Source organism: Balaenoptera borealis (assembly GCF_965194805.1).
Source record: "Balaenoptera borealis genome assembly, chromosome: 8".
NCBI classification, from domain to species: domain Eukaryota; kingdom Metazoa; phylum Chordata; class Mammalia; order Artiodactyla; family Balaenopteridae; genus Balaenoptera; species Balaenoptera borealis.
This window is the reverse complement of record NC_138865.1, coordinates 114,943,870-114,958,882: the sequence shown is the minus strand read 5'-3', so window position 1 is coordinate 114,958,882 and position 15,013 is coordinate 114,943,870. Positions and strand designations below refer to the sequence as shown.

Below are 15,013 nucleotides of genomic sequence, written 5' to 3'. Positions count from 1 at the left end.
GATGGTACAGGAGCAAAAGAGTTTGAAGGATCTCTTTATACGTTGGTAGTAACGATTTGTTATTTCAAAGGCACCACTGTGGCAGCTGACTATCCTTCTCTGAAATGAGTCAACTGGAGAATTTAAACACTTAGATCCTGGGTGCTGTCCTGTGCCGTCCCATGGCAGCAGGGGTTTCAGGATGTCAGGCAGGACTATTAAACAGCCTCGTGCCCTCGACTCAGCCCACAATTAGACAATGAAGAGGAGCCAGGCACCAGCCTCATTTGGCACTGAAGACGACAAAACTGCAGTAATGAAAAAGGTGAAATCCCCTAATCTATTTCCATTTTAGGAAGTAAACCCAGAAAATCTAGCTTTGGCCAAAACTCCCTGAAGGGGACTCCTGTGACTGTGGAAAAGAGAAGTGCCCCACAGAGAAAACAGTCTCTTGGACGCTTATTTATTCCTGGTGAAAAGCCAGTCTCCATTGAGGTCCCAAGTTCAAGGTCAATGCCCGCTAACAAAGATGTCTTTTTCTTTTCTCTAAAAGAAAGTTAGGGGCTTCCCTGGTGGCGCAGGGGTTAAGAATCCGCCTGCCAATGCAGGGAACAGAGGTTCGAGCCCTGGCCTGGGAAGATCCCACATGCCGCGGAGCAACTAAGCCTGTGCGCCACAGCCACTGAGCCTGTGCTCTAGAGCCCACGAGCCACAACTACTGAAGCCTGTGTGCCACAACTACTGAAGTCCGTGCGCCTAAAGCCCGTGCTCTGCAACAAGAGAAGCCACTGCAATGAGAAGCCCACGCACCGCAACGAAGAGTAGCCCCCACTCGCCACAGCTAGAGAAAGCCCGCGTGCAGCAACGAAGACCAAAGGCAGCCAAAAATAATAAATAAATTAAATAAATAAATTTTTAAAAAATAAAAGAAAGTTAGGGGTGTACAAAATTAACCTGATTTTAAGTATAGGATTTTGAGATGTAGCACGTAAATTAAAGATCTGTAGAAACAAGAGACCGCTAGAAACACAGCATAATTTCTCTTCTTTTTCTGCTCTTATAGGAGCCTGATTCTCCTTTCAGATTAGATAGATGCCAAGGGGGGCAGGGGGAGAATATGGTATCGAGGCCGGCATGTAAACACCCAATCACCTTAAATGATCAGAATTTCCCAACCAACCCAAAATTGACCAGTGGGAGCCAAACCACTGGTACATGTTCAGCCTACTTGTGGCAGCCACGCTTTCCTTATTCGCTCTTTCTCTGCTTCCACGTGAAAAGGCAAACTAGCAGATTTATTATTAAAGCAACACTAAATGTTTGTGGTTTCTTAAAGCTGATTTCAGGATCGCACTCTAAAACTGAGATCATCTGAATGAGTGAGAATGGAGCTGTCACCAGCTGCTTACTCTGTCCTGGGGGAGGACCTCTGAGAGAAGAGCCCAGACACAGGCATGAAGCCCACCGGATGGACAGCTGCCTTCAGCAAATATACATCAGAGCTGCTCAGGGTGTGAAGGGCAGCTGGGAGAATTCCGTGTAAGAATGACTGGTTTATATCGTCAGCACTTAGAAACAATTCAGAAAAGGCATTTTTTTAGCTGTAGAACTATTTACTAGATCCTATTTTTACTGCTTATATAGGTTAAAGAAGAGACTCTAGCAAAAAAAAATACATCCAAGACATAAAGGAAAAAAGGAAAAAAGTTAACCACGTCCATAAATGCATCACTAAAGGCTTTTAAAAGAATGTAATCTCTCCCTGTACTGCTTCTGTAAGACCCTGGACAAGTCATTTAACCAGAAGCAACGGTGGGGAAAGGCCAACAGGATGGTGAAGGTGGGCACAGTAGCGGGTTGGTTTTAACCAACAGGACTCTTCAACTGTGTCATACCAAAGACAAGGATTCAACACTTTGTGCTTATTCTGGGTGATCTAAACCATTCTCTGCCCTTTTTCCCCCCTTTTTTTCCATCACTGGCATTTCAGATTTTTTTTTATTTTTTATTTTTTGCGAGTTTTCTCACACAATGGAGGTGGTTTTCCCTGTGTTTGGTAAGAAGAGTCACATCAGACTCCAGCCCAGGAGGAGGGAGGGCTGGAGGAAAGGAGGCACGAGGCCAGGGGTAGATGGAATGTGGAAAGCTTCACAAAGCAGCAGCAGAAACAGGGACAGCCACCGGCTCCAGTTTCCCCTGGACCCTGGGAAAATAAGCCATGACTCACCTCCTTTTCAAGCTTCCCGGCCAAGAGTTTAAAGCAGATAAGAAGCTCCTTCTGTCCTACCTTTGTTATTCATTTATTTTAAAGGAAGGCGCACTTTAAGACAACAAATTCTTTTTTTAGGTATTGTGTTGAGTCTTTTATAGCCCAGAGCATACCTATCATTTCAGGCCCTGTTTCCTGAGCACCATCGGGGGTCTTAAAACGCTCAGCTGGTGTCATGGCACAGATACTTCCTTGTCACAAACTGTGAAAATAAAGGTCTCAAAGTTTTTATATTATTATTATTATTTACTTTTATTTTTTATTTTTTTTGGCTGTGTTGGGGCTTCGTTGCTGTGCGCGGCCTTTTCTTTTTTTTGCGGTGAGCAGGGGCTACTCTTCATTGAAGTGCACGGACTTCTCATTGTCGTGGCTTCTCTTGTTGTGCAGCACGGGCTCTAGGCACGCAGGCTCAGTAGTTGTGGCTCACGGGCTCAGTAGTTGTGGCGCACGGGCTTAGTTGTTCCACGGCATGCGGGATCTTCCCGGGCCAGTGATCGAATCCGTGTCCCCTGCATTGGCAGGCGGACTCTTAACCACTGCGCCACCAGGGAAGCCCAGGCCTCAAACTTTTAAGGATTAGTTAAGTACCTCCAGCCACGGAAGGAAGGAGGCAGTGTACGTTGAGCTAAATTGGGCAGAGTCCAAATCCTGGGTTCTGCCACTGCCTTTGCTTTCAACCAGCCTCAGGCCCACTTCTACACACTAACGAGGTGAGTGACATAATCTCCAAAGGTTTTAATTAAGCTCTACTTGAAGCTTCCATTTTCACAACCTCAAAGTGAACTCCATATTTGAGAAAAGACCATCTATGGCTCATGAAACGGGCAACAGGCTGACAAGAGCAGTGCTCAAGGGGGCCCATTTCCATCCAGGGAAACATTTGGGCCAAAGACATCATTGGGTGTAGAGTGACATGACCACTTCTTAGAAATCTCCTGCCACTGGGGTTTCCTTTTCTTTTCTTTTCTTTTTTTCTGTTTTAATCTTCCTAAAAGCTATAGGGCCCAGGCTTTCCGCAGCCCTGTCAGCTGACAGGAGACTGTGCTCTCCCTGGGTGCTACACACCGTTTATTACTGACACACCCTTTATTACCCACATCCCCCAGAACTTCTCCTTCTTTCTAGTCCACTTTTCACCTTAGCAACCTAAGAAAAAAATGTAGAGGATATGACCAACTGTGGGCATCTTATTTTCAGACTCGATGGGGGAAAAAGTCACTTTGTATTGAACCGTGTCCCAGGTTCTTTATGTACTTCTTCTAATTCAATCCCACAAAAACCCACTGAAGTAGGTATTCCTACCACCAGGATAAGGAGGCTGATAAGACTTGGAGAGGTTGGGTAACTTGCTCAAGGTCACACAGCTCGCAAGCAGCACAGACAATACTTGAACCCAGGTTTATACCACAAAGCCTGTACTGGGTTATTTAAAGAAGTCTTACTGAGATATAACTTGCATACCATACAAATCACCCATTTGAGTGTACAATTTGATGGCTTTTAGTATATTCATAGATACGTGCAACCACTACCATGGTCAATTTTAGACCATTTTCATCACCTCAGAAAGAACCCTTGGGCTTCCCTGGTGGCACAGTGGTTAAGAATCCGCCTGCCAATGCAGGGGACACGGGTTCGAGCCCTGGTCTGGGAAGATCCCACATGCCGCGGAGCAACTAAGCCTGTGCGCCACAACTACTGAAGCCCGCGTGCCTAGAGCCTGTGCTCCGCAACAAGAGAAGCCACCACGATGAGAAGCCCACGCACCGCAATGAAGGGCAGCCCCCGCTCGCCGCAACTAGAGAAAGCCCGCACGCAGTAACGAAGACCCAACACGGCCGAAAATAAATAAATAAAATAAATAAATTAAAAAAAAAAAAAGAACCCGCCCCCAAAAAAAGAAACCTCAGACCAATTATTAGTTATCCCCTTCCTAGGTCTCCGTTCCTCTCTGCTCCCAGGCCAAGGCAACCATTAATCTACTTTCTGTCTCTACAGCTTTCCCTATTCTGAACTTTCATAGAAAATGGATCATGTAATATATACGGTCTTTTGTGACTGGCTTCCTTCACTTCGTGTAATGTTCCCAGGGAAAATCTGTAGTCTTATCTCCAGGGCACACTGCCTCAGGGAAGGGACCATGGAGTGTGGACAGCATACCATGGAAGAAGTGCATGGTGAAATCTACTGCTTTGGCAGCAGCAGAGATCACAGGAGGATAGCTGTTTTCAGATAAGACAGCTGTTCTCAAGGACCCTTGGATCACGTTTCTGGGCTGTTCCTGAAGGTACCCTTGGGGCAAATGGGTAGCAGATGCAAGCAGACGGACTTCAGTCTGATCTAAGAAAGAACTCACAAGGGCCCCGACTAGGTCCACAAAGGAATGGGCTGGGCGACCCTCTGTGAAGGATGCCACAGGAAGAATGCCTCCCACACTGGGTGGGAGGCTGGCCTATGATGGTCAGTGACCCGTCCGAGACTAAATTCTTCGGTTCTGCCAAATTCACACTGGTAGAAGAAATGGTTAACAAATGAAAAGTCTGCTCAGATTTAGTTTAATGAGACTAGTCCTCTCTGAGTACAGTTTTGTTCACTGAACTCATCCCGCGGCTGTGTACTCAGCTGGACTAGAAATGAATACCAGCAAAATATCTGTTCTTCTCATTCCCCCGTGGTTTTTGTGCGGCTTCAACAATTGATGGCTCTTTGAACATCAAAGGAATTCATCCACTGAAGGTCCAGACCAGGCCCACTCTGGTATATTCTTATTTATTACTCAGTCTTAGGATCAGGGTACTTGGCTCCACCTTTCCAGATATCAACTAATTTTTTAAAAAATATTTATTTATTAGTTATTTTGGTTGTGCCGGGTCTTAGTTGCAGCACGCGGGATCCTCGTTGCGGCATGCGGGATTCTTAGTTGTGGCATGCAGACTTCTTAGTTGCAGTATGCGGGATCTTTCAGTTGCGGCATGCGTGCAGGATCTAGTTCCCTAACCAGGGATCGAACCCGGGCCCCCTGCATTGGGAGTGTGGAGTCTTACCCACTGGACCACCAGGGAAGTCCAGATATCAACTAATTTTTTTAAAATATCCTCTAGTTGACTTGATGATAATTCCTCCAAGCCAGGAATTTTACAATACAACACAATCAGTTTAATATGTGAACTCCATCCAGTCTGCAAAGAGCATTTTTCTTTTTCTAATGTGTCATTCTATTATACCAAATTACGCCTGCCCCTTTTCTACGGAAAAGGCTCTTTTTCTGTAGACTGTCTTACCTAAGTCCAGCTACTTATGCAAATACCTGCCCCACAAATGGCCAAACACTGAAAAGGTATAGAGTTCAACAGTACTCTCTGATTAAGCAATACCAACTTGATATTAATGACCTTCCATTCGATTATTTCAGGTCAACAGAGACTGCCTCCTATACACTGCTCTGGTCAAGGAGAGAAGTAGGGCAGGGCAGATTCTCATTTTTGACAGGATAATCTCTGGATAATCCTGAAACCTATTTTGGGAATAACTGATGTGGTTCTAAAAGGATTGCTCCTCAAGTTCTCCCCAAAGCCCAGTTTGTGAGGCTCAAACTAGATGGCGCATATGCAACCTCAACCCCTCCATCTTCTAGAATCCTCACCTGCATCAAACACCAGCCCCTTAGGAGAGCCCCACAAGCCTCAGCTGAAGGAACAACTGCTGACATGTAACACAGCTTGTGTTCTTTCCCTAATTGGCTGCCTGAGTTCTAACCTATGTTTTAAATTTGTTTTCAGACAGAGATTTTGTTTGGTCACATGAAAATGCCTTAAATAGGCAATGCTGTAATTAGCTCTAGCTGAAGTCTCATCTCCTAAAGTTGCTACTGTTGTCATCATCTTTTTTCTGTCTTTAATAAACTCTTCCCTTCTTTTGTCCCAGGACAGGCTTCTTGCTCACATGCCCTTTACAAAGAAAATTTCTCTGGCTGGCTGCCATTGGTTTCTCTGCCCACTGCCATTTTAAGTAAATTTTTCTCGACTGTCCCAATTTCTTCTGAAACAAAGGCAGATGCCAAAAATCGCTGGTTCTTTTCTAAAGAAAACTTGACCCAGTGGTGGTTAGCTGGTGAGAGGCTTTGTGTAGTCACAAGGCCTTGGTTCACCCATCACCCACTGATAAGCCCTCACAGCTGATTCCTGTGCAAACCCTAGCTCCTCAGACTGGTCCTGTGGGTTACATGAAGCCGCTACCGAAGCTTGATGTTGTGTTTTTCAATGCCTATTCCCATGGCAGATAACCCATTTTGAACTGAAGGGCCCCCAAATTCTCTTTTGCCTTTGCTACTTCTGCAAGACTGCAGCACTACTTTTTCTGCATGTAGCTAATACTGATACTATGGCAACAGGAAGTGGTATGGGGTTCGTGAGGCAGGGTGTCTTCCTGTTGCCCAGCTATTCACAAAAAGGCCGGTTCTCTCTCTAATACTTAAACCATTCGCCACAGACTAGCCTGTGCTCCACCACAGGTAATAAACAAATAAAATGGATCATTCCCAATCTCTCAAAGCCGTATAATTTCACATTCATAAGCTGAAAGTAGAAGTAGTCCATACTAAAGCCATACACCGAAAGGATAAAAAAGAATTGTTTCAGATGATAGAACTTAGTCACAGAGTTAAAGATTTTAGAGCTAATGTGACCCTGACGGGCTAGGCTCCCTTTGGTTAATCTAAAAGGTTTCCTTTCAATACTGGAAAGAAAAATGATCACTTTCTCCTTATTTGCCCTTAGAAATTTACTGCCAAAAAAATGGATTAGGATCAATATCAGATGTGCCATGAACTGAAAAAACACTGTGACTCCAGGTGAGGCACAAAGCATGGTATAAACACTGAATACAGTCCCGTAGCCAAGAGCCCTCGATGCGCCTGGTGGCATATGCCAGGTGGGTAGGTTCATAAAAGCAGAAAGGCTCTCCTAGGCCCACACCTCCCTAAGCCCATAAGACACAGACCTTCTGAGTTTAGCCATCCTATCTTTCCAAGTGACTTATTCATCAGTTATGGATTGGAAAATATCCAGCTCACAACACCATTTTGTGTAAAACTCACTTGAAAAGATTTAAAAAAAAACTTGTCTCTAAGCCTGTTGGACTTAACCCAATGATTCTACCTTGCCCAGTGTTAACCTTGGTCTTCCTAGGCTTATCCTAAGTAGGTTAAATAGCTTGGATGTTGATCCAAGATATTCTGGACATGAGTTAAAAATTTTATGTACACCTACCCAACAAACTAATTGGTTTAACTCACTGCCGTTTTACCAAAAATTTTTTTCACACTTAGCTATGAGATTCTGTAATTGTGGTATGTACAAACGGACCAAAGGAACTAACTTAGAAGAGAAACAATTTACTTAAAATACTCAGTAGTCTTCCTCCAGGTTATAAATCAGGCTAAGCCACAATAAATAAAATACTTGGAAAAGGTCAGCTACAGCTACAAAGTCAGATAGGAAAACATACCATGAGAGACAGAAAGGGAAGAAACAGCCTCTGCTTGAGGTTTTTATACACAAAGGACAGCACATCTCTGTCCCCTCTTCTCCCTTGGCCAGGTGCCCACTCCAGGACAAGGGGAACAAAATCCCCTCCTAGGTGGGCCACACTTTCACTTTTACGAAGAATTTTCCCCTAGATTCTTTCATTCTAATCTGCAACCCTGTAAGAGATCACGATCCCATTTTCTGGATAGGCATGTCAATGGGGATGAGTCTAACCCATGAGAACTGTCAGTTCTCACCACCCACATGTCATGATCTGCCTGAAACCTCAGTTCCCATTTCTTCCAACTCCCACATGCTTCTGAGAGGAACCAGATCAGGGCCCACCACTGGCATGGAAACGAGAGGGGAGGGAGGGGTGCTCCTGGAGGAGGATGGATGAAACCATTAATGATGGGTAGAGGGGAGCATCAAAGCTTAGTCCTGAGGTCAGAAGGTGACAGAAGCCGGACTCTTGAGACTTGGCCTTCTACGTTGGGGAAAGCCCCAGCAAAAAGGGGCTTTTCTATCATCAGAATGCCCAGAAGGTGCCCACCTGTACCCAGGGAGAGCCTTTCCCCCTGGCCCAAGCGCCCACAGAGGCCAAGAAGGAGCTCTACTCCCCACAGGGCATAAATGGGGTGTCCGTCTGTCACTCAGGAGGTCCCAGCCAGTCCGAGAGGCCGTCCACCAAGCCTGCCAAGCTCCAAGGTACTGCCAAAGAAGCCGGTCGTGCAGACCAGGCCTGTCACCTGGACCTCCCGGAGGTGCGGGGGCGCGAAGGGGTCCCCTCCCCGCCCATGCGGACGGTGCGTGTTGCCCACCTGGAGCTCGCCCTCTGTGCGGTGCAGTCCCAGGCGCCGAAGTCCCACGGCCAGGTCGTTGACACACAGGCCGCCGTCGCGGTTGACGTCGAGAGTCTGGAAAAGGCTCCAAAGGCGCAGCCGGTGGTCCGGGCCCCCGCAGACGGCGCCGCCGCAAGGGTCCACGGACGCCGGCGATGAGGCGGACGACGAGGCGGTGGCGGCGGCGTCCGGCGGCGGGGAAGCCACGCAGCGGCACAACACACTGCTCACCATCGGGCGTGAGGCAGGGGTGACGGGCCGGCGGGGAGAGCACGGAAGACACGCCGGTGTCCTCAGTCCACTAGCGCGGGCTCCGAGGTGCCGGCAAGCTGGCGGGACGGTCAGCTTCCGGGAGCCCCGCCCCGCCGCGCGCCGCCTGGATGGCCGCGCCCCCAGGCACGACGCCGACCAGTCACAGACCCGGAGAGCCACCCGGAGGGGCGGAACCTTCCACCGAGGACTGCCCACGCAGCCCTTAACTACCCGAATCAATGGAGAGGGCGGGGCGATCCCGGCTCAGCCTGCGGCCATTCAAACTGAGGGAGGCGGGGATTGGCTGAGCCGGGCCGGAGAGAGGAAATTACGGTGCGATAGGCAGAAGTCATGTGATTGGCAGGCGGAAGGCCCCGCGTCCTATTTCCATTGAGAAACGCTGTTTAGACGGCGAAATCGTAAGGATGGGAGGGGCCGTCGTGTAAGGAGAGATCGCAATCTCCGGTGGGAAGTAGGATTTGCGTGAGGAGCAACTGTGAGCTGCGGTTGCAAGGCAGAGTTTGCGCCATTGGGTGGAACTGAAAATTAAATGGCTAACGGCTCAAGACCGAAAGCACTAGGAATCCTCAGGAAGCCGGGTTTTGGTAATCTAACTCTCTAAAACCACCAATAAAATAGCTGAATTTAACGGCGTAAAAGTCGTAATACTGATGATTGAACGACAGGACGACTTTCCAATGGAAGTGAGTAAAGGCTAGGTTGGGTGGAGCGCTCTGTAGCGACAGACACACCTTTAGACCAATGATCAGGCCAATTCCAGTAAGTAGGCATGCTCTTTAGCTGAGCGACAGATCGAAAGAACCAGTGATCGACGTGATATCTGAGCCGCGACCAACTGGGAGGGCGGGTCCCCCTGGAGAAGGGCTGGGAGGCGGGAAGAGGGGAAGTGGGCGGATCTCCGCACATCCCGGCGGAAGAGGCAGATTCAGGAAGCCATTACGCAGCTGGCTGGCAGCAGCTGGGCCGGTCGGGGCTGGGCCCTACGCACTTTGCGTAGCAAGGGGGGTTACCAAAGGCCTGGTACTTGGCCTTGGACAAGGCCGGCCTATCCCCTGTGGGGGGGGGTGGGTGAGGAGCAAGGCTGAGGAAGGCGAGAAGGGGAATTGGGGCAGTTAGGGAATTATAGTTTCTTTAAAAAGCAAGGTGGGGAGAGGCCATGGCCGTCCCAGCCAAGAAAAGGAAGATGAACTTTTCTGAGCGAGAGGTGGAGATCATCGTGGAGGAGTTGGAACTGAAGAAGCACCTGCTGGTGAACCACTTCAACGCTGGGGTCCCTCTGGCTGCCAAGAGTGCGGCATGGCATGGCATCCTGAGAAGGGTCAATGCCGTGGCCACCTGCCGCAGGGAGCTGCCTGAGGTCAAGAAGAAGTGGTCTGACCTCAAGACCGAGGTCCGTCGCAAGGTTGCCCAGGTCCGGGCGGCTGTGGAGGGTGGCGAGGCCCCAGGGCCCACTGAGGAAGACGGAGCTGGTGGGCCTGGGACAGGTGGTGGCAGTGGCGCTGGTGGCCCAGCTGTAGCCCCCGTACTGCTCACCCCCATGCAACAGCGCATCTGCAACCTGCTGGGTGAGGCCACCATCATCAGCCTGCCCAGTACCACAGAGATCCACCCCGTGGCCCTTGGACCCACGGCTACTGCAGCCGCAGCCACGGTCACCCTGACACAGAGTGAGTGACCTCTCCCACCCAGTCTGGCGTGCCTAAATGGGAAGGGCCAGCAAGAGCTGGGGCAGCCCAGGGAAGGTTGGCTGCCAAGGGTCAAAGGTCAGATGGGAGTCTTGGAAGACCATGAGGCCTTCCAAGAGATCCCCAGACAGAAGTGATCCTGTGCTCTCTGGGACTTCCTCAGCACGCAGTCTGGACTTCTGGCGGGCTGGCTTGCTCTCCACTGTTTTGCCACCATTCATGTCCATGACTGAACTTTGTGGTCCTTGAAGACAGAGACCATGTTTATATCTCCACAGGACTTAACACAGGGCCTAGCACCTAGTAGGCAGTCAGGACATATTTGTTGAATGAATAGGTAGGTGGACATCGATTCTGGACGAAGACATTCTGGTTTTCAGTGTGGTGAACATTCATCAGGCACTGCTGAGGAACCTCATGGTTCCAGGTGTTAATCTACCCTTCTGTTCGCTCATCAACCATTAGGGCAATTCTGTGCCAAACCCTGGGCTCGGCACTGGGATTGCCAAGGTGTTTAAGAGATAGGCCGGTTATATTCTAGTAGGACAGATAAGACGAATATATGAATAACTGCCCTGTCAGTTGGGAGAACCTAAGGACTCAGAAGAGAAAGGGGGCTTCCTGGTGGGGTTGGGGGCACACAGTGGATGTTGACATTAAAGGGTGGAGAAGACTGACCTTTTCCACATGCTTGGAGGCCCAAACAGTCCAGCTAGAATGGCTTCAAAGGTTCTCGGCTATGAATGACAACGAAACTGGTTGGTTGGACTTTTTAGTTCGGATAAAGGTTTGCAGCAATGACTGTTAAGTGCTCTCTGTGATGGGCTGGGAACTGTTTCGATCAGTGATTCTCAGTGGGGCTTGGGGGCATTGGGTGTGTGAGTGTGAGTGCCATAACCCCACAGTGTCATATTTCTCAAGGATATGGAGGTGGGAAAGGGGATCAAACACTGGGCTAAATCAGTTGCTATTCTGGAAGAGGAAGGACCTTTAGGTATTCCATTGACCAAGGTGGTCAAGGAGACAGGGAGGCATTTATTGGGCACTTTGGCTACTGCCTTCCCACTCCCACCTCCTTTTCTGCTTGGCCGTAAAAGACATGGAAGTCAAGAAAGCACTGAAGGAGGCTGGACCAGTGGGGCACTTTGGGGAGCATGTGGCCCTGCCTTTATTAGCCAGAAGCAGCTCAGTGGGGTGATTATGAACACATTGGACTCTGGTATTGGGGGGAGACCTGCATTTCTTCCTGGACCTGATGAATCAGCTGACCTTAGGCAAGTCATTCCATGTTTCTGAGTCTACCTCCTTCTCTCTGAAAATGAATGTGACAGTATCTACCTCTTGGTGTCATTATGAGGATTCATGGAGCTAATGAGTGCAAAGGGTTAGCACATAGTAGGTGCTCTACATTTTTTGCTAGTCTTACTATTAGCATCTTTGCTTTTGCCAGATCTGGGGCTGGCCCTTTGGTTATTAAGTAAATTAAGATTCTAAACCCCTTAGATTCTAGATTTATATATGAAAGGCTGTAAAGCCAGGGGAGGGCTTAATGGCCTCCTCCCCACCCCACATGGCCAGCCTCACTCTTGCTAGAAGGTGACCTGCCACTGCCTTTGCTCTTTCTTCCCCACAGTCCCCGCAGAGACTGCCTATCACACGCTGGAGGAGGGAGTGGTAGAGTACTGCACGGCCGAGGCCCCCCCACCCCTGCCCGCGGAGGCCCCCGTGGAGATGATGGCCCAGCATGCCGACCCCTCAGTCAAGCCGCAGGCGCTCAAGAGCCGCATAGCCCTCAACTCAGCCAAGCTGATCCAGGAGCAGCGGGTCACCAACCTGCACGTGAAGGAGATTGCCCAGCACCTGGAGCAGCAGAATGACTTGCTACAGATGATCCGCCGCTCCCAGGAGGTGCAGGCCTGTGCCCAAGAGCGCCAGGCTCAGGCCATGGAGGGCACCCAGGCGGCCCTGAGTGTCCTCATCCAGGTCCTCCGGCCCATGATCAAAGATTTCCGCCGCTACCTGCAGAGCAACATGCCCAACCCCACCACTGCCTCCGACCCGGGACAGGTGGCCCAGAATGGGCAGCCAGACAGCATCATCCAGTGAGGGCAGGGGTCGAGCCAGCCTTCCGCTGTGAATGGATGACACCACGTGGTCTTGTAAGTGGCTTGTGTGGTTGGCCTCAGTCTAGGCCTGGCCATGTGGACGGCTCCCAGTTGGATAGACATTTAGGGGTCCACTGTTTCTGAGAAATGAAGGAGACTGGGAAGAAGAATTTGTTGGGTTCCTGGGACCCAAACTCTCTTCCCCCTACCCCTTGAGCTGTCCTGCTAAGAACCTGAAGATTGGATAGGTGGGGGTCAGGTGCTGGTAATGGGACCCATGTTGTCATGAGCCAGAGCTTGTGACATGACCCAGACTTGGACTAGGACATCTGTCGGCCCTCACTGGGGACCATCTCACAGCTTGGGGGTCTGTGCGGAAATACCCGCCCCCCGCCCAGGTGCCATCCTTTGGAGTAAGATAACATCAGTGGTGCTGGCAGTAGCACAAAAATATCTTCTTCCTCCCCTTGGGAGGCAGAGTGACAGCTGGGCCTGAGGAGGAAACCCCACCCTTTTCTCCTTCTCACTGTGCCTCAGTTCTCAGGGGACTCTAGTTAGTGCCGTGCCGTCCCCCCAACCCCACTGCACCCGGGCACAGCAGGGGCCCTGTTAGTGCCCTGGGCTGCCCCTGCAGGACACCCAGGCTGCAGCCCGTCGGGCTCCGGAGTTCTGTGTGTGGTGGGGACAGCTTGGCCGCCATCTGGTCTTCCACTGCGTCCCCGGGCAGCCCTTTGGTGGTTTGTCCCAACAGCTTTTGACTCAGGTCAAGCATCAGGCTTTGGGTGCTGTAAATTTTACTTACTGCCCCACGGCAGTGGGTCTGAGGCGACCTGTTGGCTTCTTCCAGAAGGCTTGCTGCAAGCCAGTTGTATTTATTCTGTCCATGAACCCCTCTGGGAAGGCTTCCGAGGGCAGCTCTGGCCACGCCCTGCCTCCTTTCCTCTCTACTGACTGTGCATTTCCAAAACTCAGGGCAGAAAACAGCCTGCTCAGCGTCACACCCTGGACTCCCTTCTCACAGTATTCAGCGCCTTGTGTTCTTGTGAGACTCCCACTGACGGGTTAGGTGACTCTGAAGGCCTGATTGGCCCTGAATGTATGCAGTGGGAGAGTTGAAACTGACCTAAGAAGTGGGACCTTGGACTTCTGTGCTCGGGGAAGAGCAGACCGACCTCGGAGTGCCGAAGGAGGTGGTGTTCCCTGTTCTGTCTTGATGCTTCCTCCCCATTTGTAAGGACTTTACCCAGATGGCATTTGTCTGTTTCATTTTCAGAATCGCCATCAATTACCAAGACCCTTGCATCTTTCCCGATCATGTCCCAAGTTTGCCATTTTGCTGCCGAGGCCTTGGCCGCACGTGACCGATGGTTACAACTCAAGGCTCCAGATCTCAGCTAAACAACAAAGGTGCTGCCCTTCTGGGCACGTTAAGAATCGCTCGGCTCCACTGTTGCAATTACGGGAAGATGCCCCCAAAGATGGTTGGGAGGTGACTGCTTTACCACCATCCTCTCTGCGGCAGACATGTGCAGTGCCAGCTACAGAGCAGTGGAGAGGAATCAGGCTGGTGAGGGAGTTGGGTGGCAGAAGGAAAGGTCTTCTCAGTGTGGCTGGAGAGCAGCAGCCCCTGGCAGCCCGGGTGCCCTCCCTCCATGGAGCCTGATGGCCTCATCAGGGTAGCTTCGGGGACTTCCTGAGGGTTTGCAGCTTGGTTTGGTTTTTCTCTGGGGTTGGCAATCTGAGCCAGTATTGTGTCTGTTCCAACTGGGTATAAAGAGGAAGCTTGGATCGCTTCAACTGACTGGTTCTTTCCAGATCATAATTTTAAATTAAAGAAATATCACTTTTTTTTGATATACATGTCTGTGTCTTCACTGGTTATATATAGAAGAGATAGGGGCTGGCAGAGAGCAGAGGCTCACAGGTCAAATCCGGCCCCCTCACCTGTCTTTGTAAATAAAGTTTTACTGGAACACAGCCATACCCCTTCTTCTGCTTAATGTCTGGCTGTTTTTCTGCTACAATAGCAGAGTTAAGTAGTTGTGACAGAGCATCTGGCCCACAAGCCAAAAGTATTTACTCTCTGGCCCTTTCCGGAAAAGGCTGCCTATCCCTGGTTTAGGGCAGTGTCTCAAACTCTGGATGAGAATTACATGGGGTGTTTTTAATATAACCAATCCCTGGCCTCATCTAAAACCTAGACGAGACTCCTGGAGGGAGAGCTCTAAGAATATGCATGGTAAACAAGTTCTCTGGGTGATTCTGATATTTTCTGAAGGTTAAGATCTTTGGCTCAGAGACTGGAAGACAAACTCAGCTGGAATCAGGATAATGC

The 15,013-nt window shown here is 49.8% G+C and overlaps 2 protein-coding genes across 7 annotated transcripts in view; one reads left to right on the top strand and one right to left on the bottom strand.

Annotated features, from left to right (window-relative positions):
- Positions 1 to 8,959, bottom strand: part of SLC25A25 (solute carrier family 25 member 25) — a 35,147-nt gene extending 26,188 nt beyond the window's left edge. For 2 of the 5 annotated variants that reach the window (XM_082403513.1, XM_082403514.1), the window contains exon 1: positions 8,595 to 8,958. In XM_082403513.1, coding sequence (XP_082259639.1) covers positions 8,595 to 8,849 — 255 coding nt within the window. In that variant the 5' untranslated portion in view covers positions 8,850 to 8,958. Of the gene's footprint in view, positions 1 to 8,594 lie in introns of all 5 variants that reach the window. The other 3 variants (XM_082403518.1, XM_082403516.1, XM_082403512.1) reach the window with 3 other exon arrangements.
- Positions 8,960 to 9,577: 618 nt separating this feature from the next.
- NAIF1 (nuclear apoptosis inducing factor 1) lies at positions 9,578 to 14,529 on the top strand. Of its 2 annotated transcripts, XR_014247822.1 has the most exons (3): positions 9,578 to 10,555; positions 12,207 to 12,732; positions 13,952 to 14,529. XR_014247822.1 is itself a non-coding variant. In XM_082403531.1 (2 exons), the coding sequence occupies exons 1-2, from the start codon at positions 10,045 to 10,047 to the stop codon at positions 12,677 to 12,679; spliced, it is 984 nt and encodes a 327-aa protein (XP_082259657.1). In that variant the 5' UTR covers positions 9,578 to 10,044; the 3' UTR covers positions 12,680 to 14,529. The 2 variants fall into 2 exon arrangements, 1 of the variants encoding a protein (XP_082259657.1); XM_082403531.1 differs by having other exon boundaries at positions 12,207 to 14,529.
- The last annotated feature ends 484 nt before the right edge of the window (positions 14,530 to 15,013 follow it).